Below are 18,968 nucleotides of genomic sequence, written 5' to 3'. Positions count from 1 at the left end.
GATGGTAGTGATGAGATGATGGTAGTGATGATGATGATGGTAGTGATGATGATGATGATAGTGATGATGATGGTGGTGATGGTGGTGATGATGATGGTGGTGATGATAATGATGGTAGTGATGGTAGTGATGATGATGATGGTAGTGATGATGATGATGTAGTGATGATGATGATGTTATAGTGGTGATGATGATGTAGTGATGATGATGATGTAGTGATGATGATGATGTAGTGATGATGATGATGTAGTGATGGTGATGATGGTAGTGATGGTGATGATGGTAGTGATGGTGGTGATGGTGATGGTAGTGATGGTGATGATGGTAGTGATGGTGATGGTGGTGATGATGATGGTAGTGATGGTGATGATGGTAGTGATGATGATGATGGTAGTGATGGTGACTACTGCCATAACCCCACGTCCGCACAAAGGCCGCGCTCGCCACCTCGGGGCGTTCCGATTTGGCCCGCGCAGTTTGCTTTCTGCTCAACCTCGATTGTCAACCGGGGCCCCCAACACCGTCCTCGCACAATGACAACGCGATGGCTGCGCTTTTAAATTGAAATGAAATTGTTTATTTTCACCTCAAAGACGCTGACGACGACGACGCGGCCAAGATGGCGCAGCAATATTGAGTGCTTTTACAAAGTGTGGTGCACTATGGACATTATACTTTGCTGTTTCCACTTTTCAGCTGACACAAAAGCTTGGAGAGATTGTCATGGTTAAAATATATTTAGCAAAAAGAAGCTATACTGCACCGTATCTTCTTGTATATAATGCGTTGCAGGACATTTTAAAAAAAGTATTCATTAGTGCCTCTGATAATTTCATGAGTAATGTCCACCCTGCATTACCAAACACTGGCGGGGTATGGTTATGTGCAGATGGTTCATTTCAAGACAATTTTTGATGCCAAATTACATGGATTTCGCTGAAGGTTCCATAATTTATAATCCAACGAGTGCATATATTTTGTTAAATTACAGTACACATTTAGAATTTGTTATGCATGCAACATCATTGGTAAGCCAATTAAGACAAGCATTCATCCCACGTTATAACATTAAATTCTTAAATCATACAGGCTTAGTATTTGTGATTTATGACCACTGCACCACATTTGACTTTGCTTTTTTCAGTTTTTACCTGTTGTGTTGACATGCAGTCTTATTAAATATCTGTCATCACTATTTTATTGCAGAGATTTGTGTGGTTTCAGAGTGAAAAGAGACCAATGCCTAAAGTCAGTCCACAAAAAAGTTACAAAAGGTAAAAGAAATCAGTCCTCAGCCCCAAACACCAACATTTCTACAAACAGTGTGCACGCATGTGTTTTAAAGGGTTGAAAAGTATTTTAGTTTCTATGCCATCTGGACATTTTTAAATCCTTTATATTAAGTTCGCTTGCTTGCGTGCTTGCGTGCGTGCTTGCTTGCTTACGACCGTGCAAATCTTTCGGTCGTTTTTTAACCCACTTCCCGTGATCCAATCGAGCTGACATTTTCCACACAGACTCGTTGTGCCAGACAATTAATGTTCGTGAAAAAAATTCCCAAAATTTTACACTTTTTAGGCAAAAAAAAATATTTAACATATATTCAAATAGAACTCATTCATCGCTTTGGCTGAACGTCACAGTATACGAGCCCAGAGCGTAAACCCGTCCACAGGCCGTGGCGGAGTAGCGCAGTTGGTAGCGCCCTCGCTTCCCATGCCAAAGGTCGCGGGATCGATCCCCACGTCCTCCACAGGCGAATATATTTTTAAATCCTTTATATTAAGTTCGCTGCCACGCATATAAAGGATTATAGTGAAAAACGTTGTTTTTACGGGTTATACTTATTAACCACTTGTTTGCCTGTCATAACTTGTCGAGATTCACTTTTAATTATGAAAGCCTTTTTGTGTTGTCCTCAAGTATACATTCATGTAACTAAAACCATTCTAACAATTTTAGCTACCATATTGTCAAACAATGGAAACACATTTCACTTTGGAGCTTGTCACACTTTCTATAGTGATTTGGAAATTTTACTAAATGATGTTATTCATTTTTTTACTGAAAAACTTGTTCTAATATTTTTGTTGTTGTTGTTGCTTGCTGTCAAGAATATTATTCATATATGTGTAAGTGGTTTCTCTGAAAGTTACATAATTATTCTACAGAAGAGCCTAACCATTAACCAATGTCATATTTTTATGCAGGTTCCTAAAGATATGAAATTTAATTTGGCATGAGTCTTGACTTAGAGCTTTCGTGACTGCAGGAATTCATATTCTTTGGGTCTTTTGGTAAAGTCACGTAGATAGTTTATTTGAACCTATCTACGTGACTTTGAACCTATCTACGTGACTGTACCGAAAGACCCAAAGAATCTGAATTTGGCATACACTAGTTTATTTACAATATTCTTGGTTCTTTCGGTAAAGTCACGTAGAAGGGAAATAATAAAATAATATAAATAGCTGTGGATTTCACACCTGATGATGATGATTTTAACACGTAGGCTTTCGCGACCATTCTGGCGAATTGCCCGATGATGCTGGATGCAATTACCAGCGAAACGTCGTACTACTCAAATTTGTAAATGTTGTGGTTTCACGCTTCAACACACCGGTGTGGGGGCTAAAGCAGTGAACTATTTGTCTTTTGTCAACGTGACACTTTTTTTACCGATTGGCCGTGTCGGGTGGTGGAGGGTTACGACACATTTATAAATAACGCGGCGATCTAAACCCAAACACGTTGACTATTGATGATAGCTTGTGTTGCAGTCGAAACGTTGTGATAATTTTTATTGTTTTATATTTATATTATTTTATTATTTCCCTTCTACGTGATTTTACTGAACGAACCAAGAATATGAATCCCTGCAGTCATGAAAGCTTTAAGTCAAATCTTATTTACAATGTTCAACATTTAAACAAAATTTTGTTAACATTGAATCACAAGCAAAAATCCGTGGTTTAGCCACCTTTGTAAAATGTTTTAATCTTTAAAACAGCTTTCTGGCATTGCCGATGTTAAACTATTTTCACATGAAATTTGCATGTGTAGTTGCAAGACAGTTATTGTGTTCTAGTCACAAAGCATCTTCATTCGTGTCGGCAAATCGCAAGTGGCCTTTCTGCCCCTCTGACATACAGTTTACTTAATGGAGCACATAATTACACTTCAGACTTTAATGACATTTTTACACGGATGCATAAAATCTGCAGTGGAATTGTCTGGGTATATTATTTCAGAAGGACACCCTTTTGGATAGCCTTAGAAAAGTCATTCAAGATTAACTGAAAATGCCCATTTTAATTTGAAGTGCTGTGTATAAACCACTCATTAAATAGTTTTTGCATCAAGTGTGTTTATAGTTCAGTATATATCTATCACTTCATACACCACTTGTTTTGATGACATTTGTGTATATCCATTAGGTTTTAATGGAAATTCTCAATTTCACACCATTTTAAGAGTGAGAATTCACACTTTGGTATTTAAATCCTTTATATTAAGTTCGCTTGCTTGCTTAGGACCGTGCAAATCTTTCGGTCGTTTTTTAACCCACTTCCCATGATCCAATCGAGCTGACATTTTCCACACAGACTCGTTGTGTGTGACAATTAATTTTCGTGAAAACATTTTCCCTAAACTTTACACTGTTTAGGGGAAAAAAATGTAATATTTAATTACCAATTGCTTAATGCTGGCAGACAATCATCTGACCCATAGGTGGCAGCCATTTCAAGCCAGAGGACGAGAGGACTCTAGCCGCCACGCATATAAAGGATTTATAGTGAAAAACTTTGTTTTTACGGGTTAATTTTTTTTACTATTGAGTGTTGTGAATACACCTCCCTTGGCTGATGGTAAGATTCATGTTTAATTGTTTTTATATTATTTAACATTGTTATAATTGTTATTTCTACAGAAATGATGATTCAAAGAGGTCAGTATTTGTTTTTTTGCTGTTTTTTTTTATAGCAAGCTGAATGATATATCTAGTGACCATTGTTTGATTGTTAAATGCATTTTGAGCACCTGAGTTAAGTCAATGTCAAAAACATGCAACGTTAAAAAAATAAACCCGTAAAAACAAAGTTTTTCACTCTAAATCCTTTATATGCGTGGCGGCTAGAGTCCTCTCGTCCTCTGGCTTGAGATGGCTGCCACCTATGGGTCAGATGATTGCATGGCACCATTAAGCAATTGGTAATTAAATATTTAATTTGTTTTCCCTAAACAGTGTAAAATTTTGGAAAAAAAATTTTCACGAACATTAATTGTCACGCACAACGAGTCTGTGTGCAAAATGTCAGCTCGATTGGATCACGGGAAGTGGGTTAAAAAACGACCGAAAGGTTTGCACGGTCGTAAGCAAGCAAGCAAGCGAACTTAATATAAAGGATTTAAAAAGATGGCAATTTTTTATAGAATGTCCCTAAAAATATATAATGGTTCTATAGTTATCCTTGCATGTCTTATTTCTCATTAAAATAAATAATTTGCCTTTATGCTCAGCTATGTATTAATTCCAGTAACTCAGCACCTGTGTTTCGCAAAAGTTAGGCCAATGTTTGCAAGTCTATTTTCAGGTGGCGTCTGCACGCACGATAATGCATGGAAGCTTTCTCCTCAGGCGTTCGCCTGAGCGGTCATCGAGCCAAGACTCGAGGCACCGCTCGACCCGTGATAAGTCCCGGTCACCACCCTCGTCTCGCGATGGCCACCGCGACTCATCAGCAAGGAGTGGCAGAGAAAACGTGCCAGCCGGGAGCGCCGTGACGACCGCAGGCGTTCAAAGGAGGGGTCGCGTGAGCGGAGGAGCTCGCGGGAGAGGGATGACAGGAGGGTGCCACGGCTTTTCCCATCCAGGACAGGATGGCCTCGCGGAATGAGCGGCCTGTGTTCCATGGCGGTCCCCATTACATAATGAACAGCAAACCACTGATGGGCAGCATGCCTGGCCGGGGTGGAATGCCTTGCAGAGGGGGGATGCCCAATAGGGGTGGCATGGGGGGCATGCACGACAGAGGGGGCATGGGTGGTAGAGGCGGCATGCACGATAGGGAGGGCATGGGTGGAAGAGACGGCATGCACGATAGGGAGGGCATGGGTGGGAAAAGAGACGGCATGCAAGATAGGAAGGGCTATGGGTGATAGAGACGGCATGCACGATAGGGAGGGCATGGGTGGTAGAGGCAGCATGTTCGATAGGGAGGGCATGGGTGGAAGAGGGCAGCCTGCACGCTAGGGAGGGCATGGGTGGAAGAGACGGCATGCACGATAGGGAAGGGCATGGGTGGATAGAGACGGCATGCACGATAGGGAGGGCATGGGTGGTAGAGGCAGCATGTTCGATAGGGAGGGCATGGGTGGAAGAGGCAGCATGCACGATAGGGAGGGCCATGGGGGAAAGAGACGGCATGCACGATAGGGAGGGCATGGGTGGTAGAGGCAGCATGTTCGCTAGGGAGGGCATGGCTGGCAGAGGAGGTATGATTGATAGACGAGGCATGCACGAAAGACGGATAATTACGGAAGAGGGGGCATGCGAGAAAGAGGGGGGCATGCACGAAAGAGGGGGCATGCACGAAAGAGGGGACATGCACGAAAGAGGGGACATGCACGAAAGAGGGGACATGCACGAAAGAGGGGACATGCACGAAAGAGGGGACATGCAGGAAAGAGGGGACATGCACGAAAGAGGGGACATGCCCGGTCGGGGGGGCAATGCCCGGTCGGGGGGGCATGTCCGGCAGGGGAGGCTATGGAAAAAAGGGACCCAACACTTCGCTGTGGGGTGAAGAGGACCAGAACGAGCCGCCTTTCAGGTAACTGGAGTATTCATTACAGAGCACGATTGGTATTTTGAGCGATGTTTTTGATTGTGAGAAATGGTGTAATGGTGTTTTTTTTATTTTATAGAGGGCCATCATACGATGATGAAGACCAGCGACCAGCCAGAGACATGCCTTCATCAGGTCTGTCAGATTATTATTCATGTGTGTGATCTAGATATAAATTCTATTCAAAAAGTTTTCAAAAAATATATATAGATGAAGGGACTACCGCGCATTATGTAATGTGCTTAGCTTTTTTCTCGTGCATACACTAACTTAGGTTCAGTTTTTAATGTTTTATTTGCTGGTGCCATCTATAATTCTGCCCTCCAAACTCTTCAGTTCTAACTTGTCACTTATTAAGATGACATTTATCGAGTATGTTACAGTTTTAACATTTAGGGTGCATTAGATATGTAGTCAAATGTGATGAAGGATTTTTTTTTATTATTATTGCAGCTTGCTTCAGACAGCATTAGAAATTTGAGGAAAATTGTAATATTCTAACTATGTGCAGTTGTCTTGCGCTGAATGCTTTCAACTATATTTTGGTCAGGAGATGAAATCAAGCGTGAAGAGCTCTACCTAAAGTTTTATGATGAAATCTCTAAACAGTATGACAGTGAGAGACCTGTGGACTGTGTTGTCATTGTGGCTTCACGGCAGCAAAAGTGAGTGGTGACATTTCGTGTGGATCTGCCACTGGCATCTGCTCCATATTGACTGCAGGATTTTATTTACATACTCTTAGTTCTTTCGGTAAAGTCACGTAGAAGGGAAACAAGTATAACCCGTAAAAACAACGTTTTTCACTCTAAATCCTTATATGCGTGGCATCGGCTAGAGTCCTCTCGTCCTCTGGCTTGAGATGGCTGCCACCTATGGGTCAGATGATTGTCTGCCAGTATTAAGCAATTGGTAATTAATATTTAATTAGTTTTCTCTAAACAGTGTAAAATTTTGGAGAAAAAATTTCACGAACATTAATTGTCACGCACAACGAGTCTGTGTGCAAAATGTCAGCTCGATTGGATCACGGGAAGTGGGTTAAACAACGACCGAAAGATTTGCACGGTCGTAAGCAAGCAAGCACGCAAGCAAGCAAGCAAGCGAACTTAATATAAAGGATTTAAAAAGAATATCAATCCCTGCAGTCACAAAAGCTTTAAATCAAGATTTTATTTACCCTGCCATTAAGTAAGTGATTACGTCATATTTGGCTACAATTCCCATGTAATGAGAAAAGGATATTCTTACAGTGATGCTGTATTGACACTAGGTGGAGACTTTAGGCTGGAGGAATTGTCATTCGGAAATGTAGAATTTTACATTCCGTAACTGAAAATGAATTACACACGTAAACGAAGTATAACTCCTAATATTTTATCGTGTAAAATTTTACAATCACGTTCCTATTTCACGAAAGCTTCAAGCGCTTTTGAGTTTAAACAAAAAAGCTTGACTTTTACACAAAGTCATTAGTTGATACTTTTGAACGTTTATATATGATGAAATAGCAATGGATTGGCTATTCCTGCTGGAAAATAATTAAGTAAAATTATTTGACTGGAGTTTCAACACTGAAAAAAATTGCGAATTTTGAATTACCAAAAATTATCATCTCCGTGCACCATTCTCTTACCGGCTTGATCTCAGTCCAGTTCTTTCACGGAACTTTGAGTATCTGACGTGGTCAACCACTTGTCAGTAGAAATAATATTTTGCAGAATTGCAAAATCAAACTTTTACAATGGATGCTTCCTTCTAATTATCAACTCAGCTGAAATTGGAAAACTTACTATAATTGAAGGTACATTTTTGGTGAGAGTCTGGAATTCAGGCCCACTGTAATATCATTGTTGGTGATTTGATATAAACACACGTTAACCCTTAGAGCCTCCTCAAATCTATATTGTCATGAATTCCTTATACTTTTTTCTTATTTAGCTGGGAGGGCATCTTGTAAAGTCTGCTCGCATTGCAATCAAGCGTTTGCGAACTGATAGCCCAGTCAGAAAGAGACTCAGCCCATACGACATCTGCGTTCTGTAAAATTAGTATCAGTTTTTGGGAATTCGGTGGTGGATCTTCGGAAGAGAGACTGACTCAGAAACTGCCTATGACGATGACTGCTACCAAGTACTCATTTAAGTATGTGACACAATTTTTAAATCCTTTATATTAAGTTCGCATGCTTGCTTGCTTGCTTGCGTGCTTGCTTACGACCGTGCAAATCTTTCGGTCGTTTTTTAACCCACTTCCCGTGATCCAATCGAGCTGACATTTTCCACACAGACTCGTTGTGCCAGACAATTAATGTTCGTGAAAAAAAATTCCCAAAATTTTACACTTTTTAGGCAAAATTTTTTTATTTTACATATATTCAAATATAACTCATTCTTGGCTTTGGTTGAACGTCACAGTATACGAGCCCAGAGCGTAAACCTGTCCACAGGCCGTGGCGGAGTAGCGCAGTTGGTAGCGCCCTCGCTTCCCATGCCAAAGGTCGCGGGATCGATCCCCGCGTCCTCCACAGGCGAATATATATTTAAATCCTTTATATTAAGTTCGCTGCCACGCATATAAAGGATTTATAGTGAAAAACTTTGTTTTTACGGGTTATACTTATTATTGCTCCATTCCTGACTTATTGGTTCTGTGGTGTTGCAGGGACTATGCAGAGAATATAGGAAAGCAAGCTCGGAATATGGGCCTCACTGTGGATCTCATCATGCTGAGCTCGCAGAACCTCCTGGGCCAGGCCCTGAACGATGTAAGGAATGGAGGCTCCGCCTTCGCCATCGCCGTGAAGCCCCAACACGTGACGGACAACTGTTGCTCTGTCCACGTCCTTCAGGGGAACAAGCAACGTAAGCCCTCCGACCCCCGTATGCATCGTGGCAACCGAAAGGCAAGCTTCATTTGTGGATGTGGCCGGCTAGCTTGCTGCTCCATAAAGTCGGAAAAAGTGCGAAGGGAATCGCACTCCGCCATGGGAGAATCGTTGAAATTGGTGAAGGCTTTCTGTAGGCCTGATGATGAACGCTGGTCTTGTAAAAGTTGTGCAAACCTAATTTTTTTTTCACAGCAAAATGTTAACTTGCGTTTGGTGTCACCAGCCATGATGGAAAATGTTTTTCACCCAATAGGGAAGTTGAATTTTTTAGTTCCACGTGCATTGTTCGTTTTTAATTTCAAATTATACGTAATTATCGATTGGCAAAATATAATTTTGCGTACATCCATAGGTGCAATGTATGACAGTATTTTTTTTAATCCTTATATTAAGTTCGCTTGCTTGCTTACGACCGTGCAAATCTTTCGGTCGTTTTTTAACCCACTTCCCGTGATCCAATCGAGCTGACATTTTGCACACAGACTCGTTGTGCGTGACAATTAATGTTCGTGAAAATCATTTTCCGAAATGTTACACTTTTTAGGACAAAAATATTATATTTAATTACCAATTGCTTAATGGTGCAATGCAATCATCTGACCCATAGGTGGCAGCCATCTCAAGCCAGAGGACGAGAGGACTCTAGCCGCCACGCATGTAAAGGATTTAGAGTGGAAAACTTTGTTTTTACGGGTTATACTTATTTGCAATGCAATATCGTTTTCGCCTTTGTGTTCCTTTCAAATAAATGGAAACAAAGATTAAATAAACCTATGTTGTTGGGCTTACAGAGAAAAAAAAAAATTCTCTGTTTCGATGCCACTGAAGGTGGCGTTTGTAGTGTTTGACTTTATCCGGGTAGCTTCGATGTGGCGCCATAAACATCGCGTTTTCCACCAGAACACCACCACACGCCTTTGCCCGTGGCCATGGAGCTCGTGGGTCGCGAGTTTGAGTCTTACATGGGCGACCTACGCGAGCGGCGGCGGCGGCGGAGTGAGATCGCCAGACAAGCGGCCGAGCGCGCCGACAGCGTCTTGCGGCGCCAGCAGCGGCCGCACCGTTTCTCGCAAGTGCCGGAATTTCGAACTGGCTTTTCGACACAGGCCCCCCCCGCGCGTGCCCCACCAGCTCCGGACACCCTGGCCCCACCGCTACATGCGCGAGCGTCGCCCACAGATTCACCTCACCGGCCCGGTCCCGCGCGCGGCAACACGTCCAGGTACCCGAGTGAGCGGGCGGCAGCGGCAGCGGCCTACTCGCAGCATGCCAACTCGCCGTCGTCGTCGCTACGCAGCGCTCTGAGCGAGGCGAAGGACATGTCCCTGGAAGAGCTGGATCGCATCTCGGAGCAAGTGCGCTTTCTGCGTGAAAAGGCGCTCGACGAAAGAGGTACGGTGGCAGCGTGCGGGGGACTCTAGGGGCACTGGTGCTGTGTGTCTTGGGGTTGCTGCAGATAAGTGGTAGGCATTGGTGATGTCTCGTAGGCAATGTTAAGGCATTATCCGGGAAGATTGTAAAATATATTTTGGGTTAACTGTGACTGAAGCCATGAAACTTGACTTGAATTCCGGCACTACTGGAACACTCGAGGAAACTATTGAGAATAGCATTATATGTACTACGAAACTACAGTATATAATATGAACACTGCACATACGCTCATACTATGATGAGTTTAAACCAATAAAATAAGACTAATAATACCTCGTAAGTTGAATTCCACCTCTAGAATAACTTTAAATTTTCATGTATAACTACTATATGAATAAGAGCACCACTCTATTCATATAGTAACAAACAAAAACTTAACCTTACACTCAAAGTATAACTTGAACACTTTACAAGTAGATTAGTATAATCACCGAAACAGTGTAGTTATTTACAAACGGCTGTAAGTTATTAGTATAATGACATTACATCTATAACAACAATAAGCCTACCAAGATTGAAGAGGGCAAGAAATCTTGAAGTCATCGTCATTACCACATCAAAGGTGAGATTATCTTGTTACGGAGGCCAGGGGCCTGGGCACAGAAACATTGCGTAAATCTAAGCAGGACGCGGATCGGTGTACGCCGCGAAAAGTTCGTAGTGAGAAAAGCGAAGTTTACAGACGTGGATGGCACGTTGGCTTTCGCTATGGATCACGTCATCACTCCCACTCCACCGGCCGGCTCGGTCGGCTGCAACAGGGATTTTGGCACCACTTCCCATGGACGCTGCTTCTGCTGCAGCAGCAGCGGCAGCAGCATCAGCTCGTTGGCTTTCGCTATGGATCACGTCATCACTCCCACTCCACCGGCCGGTCGGTCGGCTGCAACAGGGATTTTGGCACTACTTCCCATGGACGCTGCTTCTGCTGCAGCAGCAGCAGCAGCAGCAGCATCAGCTCGTTGGCTTTCGCTATGGATCACGTCATCACTCCCACTCCACCGGCCGGTCGGCTGCAACAGGGATTTTGGCACCACTTCCCATGGACGCTGCTTCTGCTGCAGCAGCAGCAGCAGCAGCATCAGCTCGTTGGCTTTCGCTATGGATCACGTCATCACTCCCACTCCACCGGTCGGTCGGCTGCAACAGGGATTTTGGCACCACTTCCCATGGACGCTGCTTCTGCTGCAGCAGCAGCATCAGCTCGTTGGCTTTCGCTATGGATCCCGTCATCACTCCCACTCCACCGGCCGGTCGGTCGGCTGCAACAGGGATTTTGGCACCACTTCCCATGGACGCTGCTTCTGCTGCAGCAGCAGCATCAGCTCGTTGGCTTTTGCTATGGATCACGTCATCACTCCCACTCCACCGGCCGGTCGGCTGCAACAGGGATTTTGGCACCACTTCCCATGGACGCTGCTTCTGCTGCAGCAGCAGCAGCATCAGCTCGTTGGCTTTCGCTATGGATCACGTCATCAGTCCCACTCCACCGGCCGGTCGGCTGCAACAGGGATTTTGGCACCACTTCCCATGGATGCTGCAGCAGCAGCAGCAGCATCAGCTCGTTGGCTTTCGCTATGGATCACGTCATCACTCCCACTCCACCGGCCGGTCGGTCGGCTGCAACAGGGATTTTGGCACCACTTCCCATGGACGCTGCTGCAGCAGCAGCAGCATCAGCTCGTTGGCTTTCGCTATGGATCACGTCATCACTCCCACTCTACCGGCCGGTCGGCTGCAACAGGGATTTTGGCACCACTTCCCATGGACGCTGCTTCTGCTGCAGCAGCAGCATCAGCTCGTTGGCTTTCGCTATGGATCACGTCATCACTCCCACTCCACCGGCCGGTCGGTCGGCTGCAACAGGGATTTTGGCACCACTTCCCATGGACGCTGCTTCTGCTGCAGCAGCAGCATCAGCTCGTTGGCTTTTGCTATGGATCACGTCATCACTCCCACTCCACCGGCCGGTCGGCTGCAACAGGGATTTTTGGCACCACTTCCCATGGACGCTGCTTCTGCTGCAGCAGCAGCAGCATCAGCTCCGTTTCTCTTGGGAGAGGAGTGAACTTCACATTTGAGGTGGCCACTTGGTAATCCGGGTGTCCGTTTCCATGAAATTAACCCACAATTTAGCGGTAGCTGCGCATTAAAGGTGCGTGCGTGGCAGAGGTAAGCACAGCAGCGTTGCTCATGTTACAGTTGATTATCTCGTCAATAGTGAACCATGTTAGGAAGTGATTAATGTTGGTATAGTATATTGCAGGGGTCGGGAACCTTTTTGACTGGGAGAGCCATAAAAGCCAAATATTTCTAAATATATTTCATTGAGAGCCATATAGTATTTGTAACGTATAATAAATTAAATATGTCTTACTTTTAATGCGACTTCTGGTGCTGCGTGGTTTTGCTGATGGCCTTGTAGTCTGGTTCGTACGTGGTGAGGTTGAGCTTCGTGCAGGCGTTGAGGCCCCGTGACCCGTGAAATTTATCTTCAAAACTAATTTCTGTTTACTTTAAAATGACACGGTATTATTAAGCAATATCACAAGTATTTTAAATTCAGTTCCAAACTGATTTTTGTATTTTTTTTTCAACTCAAAATTGTCTGGGAGCCATATGCCGTCACCAGAAGAGCCATATATGGCTCGCGAGCCATAGGTTCCCGACCGCTGTTGTAGATAATTGTCAGTCTTTGCCTAATGCTGTAATGTTGCAGTTAAAGACCCTGTGAATATCATTCGCAACATTGAACGATTGTGCAAAATCAACATTTTAAATGGACACCCGAGTAAGCGAGATGTCCCATCTCACGAGGTTTTTTTTTTCCTTCAGCTAAAATTCTGAATTCTGCCTTGAAGAAATTATGTTTGCAGTGTTTACATAAGCTGTTGTATTACCTGCCTCAAGCCCTAATGTTAATATTCAGTTTGTAAATAGGAAAGCAAATTTGGTGGAGAGGCTCAATTTAAGATGTCTTCATATGGTGTGTTTTTCAGTGTCTTTTTTAAAATCCTTTATATTAAGTTCGCTTGCTTGCTTGCGTGCTTGCTTGCTTACGACCGTGCAAATATTTCGGTCGTTTTTTAACCCACTTCCCGTGATCCAATCGAGCTGACATTTTCCACACAGACTCGTTGTGCCAGACAATTATTGTTCGTGAAAAAAAATTCTCCAAATTTTACACTTTTTAGGCAAAAAAAAATTATTTTACATATATTCAAATAGAACGCATTCATGGCTTTGGCTGAACGTCACAGTGTAGGAGCCCAGAGCGTAACCCATCCACAGGCCGTGGCGGAGTAGCGCAGTTGGTAGCGCCCTCGCTTCCCATGCCAAAGGTCGCGGGATCGATCCCCGCGTCCTCCACAGGCGAATATATTTTTAAATCCTTTATATTAAGTTCGCTGCCACGCATATAAAGGATTTATAGTGAAAAACTTTGTTTTTTACGGGTTATACTTATTTCTGGCATTGCATTCATTTTGGCTCAGGGTATGTGAATATTATTTTAGAGTTTTTTTGATAATTCCCATTTTTCAATTTGTCATTTCTTATGTCCTTCAGCAAGGGTGATTTTAGAATTTCACCATTTTTATTACTGCAGTACAGAAACTAAACTTGGTAAGGCGTTACACCTTTTCACATCTAGCAGCTTTCCTCTACGACGAAGAGAAACACATTTCTAGAAAAAAAATAGTCAATGTAGCCTCTTTAACACGTCACATATTTTGATTTCAATTGTGTGCCAGGAATGCGTAATCAGCCAGCCACCCCGCCACGCTTGGCTGAGGGAGGGATTGGAATGCACCATCTTCAACAGAACACACCACCGGCTCGCCAGAGACTTGACCAACAACTGCCCAACATGGCAAGCAAAGCCGTAGGCGCGTACGCTAACAGAGCGGCGGCCGACGCGCCCGGCGCTGCTTTTAACAGCGGTAACAACAACAACGACGGCGGCGGTGGAGGTGCAATGGCGGCGGGGATGGGAAGGCAGGGGAGCTTGCCCCCATCGGGCCACACGGCGGGCAGACAGCAGGCGAACAACATGGGGCAAGTGGCGGCGTCGCGTCCTCTCTCCCCGCTGCGACGCAACTCGCGCTGGCTGCCAGGAACGCCGTCGGTAGGCGCGCAGTCCGAGTTGAGCCACGCACCCATGGAGGATGCGCTGCAGCCGCGCGCCACCACCTCTGCGCAGGGAGCTCAGGGTCAGGTCGGTGGTTACGGCAACTACGGCAACATGGGCAGGGATTTCTCGGACCAAGGCGTGCGAATGCCGTCGCAGCAGCAGCAGCAACTGGTGCCTCCGCAACAGCAGGAGCGCGTCACCACCAGCACGACATTCGGTCCCACCACTGTAAACCTGTCGTCTCTCGGCCTGGATAACCCCAACGTGCGCAAGGCGCTTGACATGCTCATGCAGAGCGCTCCGGCGATATCGCAGCTCGTTAAGCAGGCATCGGCTGCCGTGTCGCAGAAGGGGCAGTCGGCGGCTTTGGTGGAGCCGCAAGCACCCGTGTTTCGGTCGCCACCGCAGCAGCAACAGCAGCAACAGCGGCCACTGATGCAGCAGCAACAAATGCCCTCGCAGCCGACCCACGGCATGGGCCAGCAGCAGGGCTATGGAGAGGAGAAAGGTTGGGCCAGACAGCAGCAGCCAGCCTTTCGGCAGCAGCACCCGCAGTTCCAACAGCAGGCCCGCTGGGATGAACAGTACCAGCAGCGCTACTGAAGCATGAATATGGAACCACGTTTTGAGAAGTCTGGGCAACCCTACTTTAGGTGTATTGAGAGGTCAGGGGTACACGATGCATTGCTTTATGAATAGTAGGGTAGAAGGCTTGCTGTTCCTCCGGCCACACACAATCATGTAATGGGCGCAAAGCTGCACACACACACCTAGAGAAAAGCATTGTACCGTGTACCCCAGCGGTCGGGAACCTATGGCTCGCGAGCCATATATGGCTCTTTTGGTGACGGCATATGGCTCCCAGACAATTTTGAGTTGAAAAAATAAATAAAAATCAGTTTGGAACTGATTTTAAAATACTTGTGATATTGCTTAATAATACTGTCTCATTTTAAAGTAAACACAAATTAGTTTTGAAGATAAATTTCACGGGTCACGGGGCCTCAACGCCTGCATGAAGCTCAGCCTCACCACGTACGAACCAGACTACACAAGGCCATCAGCAAAACCACGCAGCACCAGAAGTCGCATTAAAAGTAAGACATTTAATTTATTATACGTAAAAAATTACTATATGGCTCTCAATGCAATATATTTAGAAATATTTGGCTTTTATGGCTCTCCCAGTCAAAAAGGTTCCCGACCCCTGGTGTACCCCTTGCTGTGGAGTTGGCACTGGGAGAGAGAATGGTAAGTGCGTGTATCAGGCGGCTGGTGTAATGTTTTTCAACGGAGCGAGTGAAGCATGTTCCCGGAGCAGCAGGGTCTACAATTGAGCTGTGGTGCACTGCAAGAAATTGAGGCTGGCAGTTTTCCACAGATGCAGGGAGCATCCTAATGGTTGGAGGTGTGCTGGTGTGCAGGCAGTGTCAGTGTGGTTGAATCAAGCGACTCGTAAATTATTTCCTGATACTTTAAGAATGGTACACGTGAAACGGGTTCCGGAGACACTTGTAGATGTAACTTCTTTATTACAATACAACACTCCAACAGTCCAACTCTCCAACAGTCCTGATACTCTGTTACAGCCTAGGTACACAGCCTAGCTACACAGCCTAGATATTCTACTCTGGCTACGCTCCGGAACTCGCCCTCACAAGGTCGTAGAGTCGGGAGTTCCAGAGTCCCAGCGCTGGCTCTCACAGCATCCCAGGGTCTTCAGATGGCTGGTCGTGGGTCTTGGGTCTTGAGTTACAACTGGGCCCCGATCGTCCAGGGAGCTCTCCTTTTATGCCTGGTCCAACGAGCGGTGGGGCCGTGTGCGCCACCAGACATCCCACAGAGCACACACAGCCCCCCCCCCCCGTTGGCGGCGCCCAGAGGCTTAAGCGTCTGGGCCCCCTGGGAACCCAGCGCCTGGCGCCCAGAGGCTTAAGTGTCTGGACCCCCTGGGAACCCAACGCCTGGCGCCCAGAGGCTTAAGTGTCTGGACCCCCTGGGAACCCAACGCCTGGCGCCCAGAGGCTTAAGCGTTTGGACCCCCTGGGAACCCAGCGCCTGGCGCCCAGAGGCTTAAGCGTCTGGACCCCCTGGGAACCCAGCGCCTGGCGCCCAGAGGCTTAAGTGTCTGGACCCCCTGGGAACCCAGCGCCTGGCGCCCAGAGGCTTAAGCGTCTGGACCCCCTGGGAACCCAGCGCCTGGCGCCCAGAGGCTTAAGCGTCTGGACCCGCCCGGGATCCCAGAGCCCCCAGCAGCCCCTCCCCTCTTGGGCTGGCACAGTGGCCCCTCTCATGGCACTGCACCTGTAGTATAAATGGGCTGTTCTATGGCGACAGTGGGTGTACTATACACAAGGGCTCACTAGAGGGCACATTCCAGATGTGACGGAGCACGTGGCCCAGAAGGGGATGGCCACGTGCTGACTCAGCAATCTTTGAAATACGTAATCGACCAGGCTATGCGTTGTGTGTTGACCGACTCTCTGTGTTGTATTACATAACATTTCGATATTTTGCTAGGTTATTTAATTTAGTGTGTTCTTTCTCCCTCTCTCCTAATGTTCAAGCCTGCGTACTTTACTACGCGTCTCTTCGTACTCATTGACATGTTAATGTTTTCTCTAACCCCTCCCTCTCTCTGCCTCCGCCCCCCTCTGTCTATTTAAGGCCTCACCACAGAGACGATCCCCCCTCTCTGTGCCTGTGTTGCTCTCTCTCTGTGTACCTTGGTGATGTCTGTCTGCTTATATGTTTGTCTATAGTTTTCTGGTTAGATTTTATGTCGCTATTTCATTTATACCCGATGACGATTGCTTGTGTTGCAATCGAAACGTCGTATTATGCTAGTATTTAATTTATTATTTTATCTTTATACGTGACTTCACCGAAAGAACCAAAGAGTAATTCCTGCAGTCACGAAAGCTCCAAATTTAAGATCGTGATGTGGACCCAGAGTGTGACTGACGGGGAGGGGGGGGGGGGTGCGGAGTCCCCGCGTGGTTCTTCAACCGCGGGAAAGAAGTCGTCCACTTCCATCTTCGCTTTTCAGCCTCCGTACGCGTCGCCTGTTCCCGTCCAACGGTAGCGAAGGGGTTCCGCTCAAACGGCGAAGTGGGTAAGGACGGCGGCCACCACCTTACGTGCTTAGCCCGCGATGAGCGCAGTCGCTCGCAATGTGCTTGGTTCACCTGGGAACGTTGAAATCAATAAAAGTAAAATAAAAATCACGACGTTTCGGAGGCAACACAAGCTTCCGTCTTCAGTGGAACCGTCACAGCCACGACAGCTGCATCAAGTAAATGAGAGATTGCAATAGACTGCAGTCTATTCCTAGTCTTAAGCCTCACCTTACCAAATTAATAAAAAGTGTGCCGTACTTGGCCCTTCCCCCCTCTCCAACCATTATATATACGGAGTGGTAGCTCTTGCGATCTCTCATTTACTTGATACAGCTGTCGTGGCTGTGACGGTTCCACCTGAAGACGGAAGCTTGTGTTGCCTCCGAAACGTCGTGATTTTTATTTTATTTTATTAATTTTAATGTTTTACCTACACGGTGACTTTACCGAAAAACCTAAGAATATGAATCCTTGCAGTCACGAAAGCTTCAAATCTAGAATCACCTTGGAACGTTGAATAGTGTTGGTTGTGTGAGAGAATAAAACTTGCTGCCTCCCAGTCTTGGCGTGCGCCTGATGAGAACCCACTGCATTTGCGTTGATGTGTGGTAATGGGATGTTGTGGGCGTATGTTTTTTTATCTGTACAAGGGAGATCGTTTAAACGCAGTTTTTGTGTATATCTGGTGCATAATGGTTGAATGATAGCTTTCAAACACTGCGCAAAATTCAATGCAGAACTCCTGTGATCCGCTGTGACACGGGGGAACACCAATAGAGCTGCTGATCTTATTATCTGTGGGGCCATCTGCGAATCTTTACCTTCCAGCTAAAAGGAGCAAAATGACAGATAACCTCGCCGATAAGAGGATGAGAATACCGCGTGACTCCTCTAATCCCAATTTTTATATTTTTCAAAAAAACAATATACACAACACCACGTCACCTGCTGTTCAGATTTGGCCACAGCTGTTCACAAACCGCATAGCCAACATCTTAAATGCCGTTTGTTTTGTCAATATAAATCGGAGCCGGCTGCTACGGTATAATAAGGACGTGCGCCCGCTAAACTCAAGCCCTCGTATCCACCGATGGAGTGAGGAAATATAACGAAAAAATGTAAAACAGAAACTCACGCAAATTAAGAAGTTAGCTAAAGTAACAAAAAGATTTGGGTTGCTTTAATGAAACATCCACCCCGACTCGTGCATTTATACGTTGGCCCAATGCGGAAGCCGCGATGCCACAAAAAACGCGTTCTAAGGAGATTGAACTCTCAGAGGTCGCAACCAGGTACCCGATACCCGTACCCTACCCGATACCCGTACCCTACCCGATAGCCGTACCCTACCCGATACCCGTACCCTACCCGATACCCGTACCCTACCCGATACCCGTACCCTACCCGATACCCGTACCCTACCCGATACCCGTACCCTACCCGATACCCGTACCCTACCCGATACCCGTACCCTACCCGATACCCGTACCCTACCCGATACCCGTACCCTACCCGATACCCGTACCCTACCCGATACCCGGCTA

At 45.9% G+C, this 18,968-nt stretch overlaps 1 protein-coding gene across 1 annotated transcript; it reads left to right on the top strand.

Moving 5' to 3' along the window:
- Positions 1-5,317: 5,317 nt before the first annotated feature.
- On the top strand, positions 5,318-15,061 carry LOC133362831 (nuclear receptor coactivator 5-like). Its single transcript, XM_061581775.1, is given in 8 exon segments — positions 5,318-5,384; positions 5,422-5,732; positions 5,734-5,834; positions 5,929-5,984; positions 6,400-6,514; positions 8,514-8,713; positions 9,640-10,131; positions 13,926-15,061. Coding segments are annotated over 8 exon segments (2,325 nt in total). The 3' UTR covers positions 14,909-15,061.
- Positions 15,062-18,968: the final 3,907 nt, after the last annotated feature.

This window comes from Lethenteron reissneri, unplaced genomic scaffold, assembly GCF_015708825.2.
Source record: "Lethenteron reissneri isolate LAM-NWPU_2019-01 unplaced genomic scaffold, ASM1570882v1 scaffold_1630, whole genome shotgun sequence".
Lineage (NCBI taxonomy): Eukaryota > Metazoa > Chordata > Hyperoartia > Petromyzontiformes > Petromyzontidae > Lethenteron > Lethenteron reissneri.
This window is presented reverse-complemented; position numbering and strand designations above follow the sequence as displayed.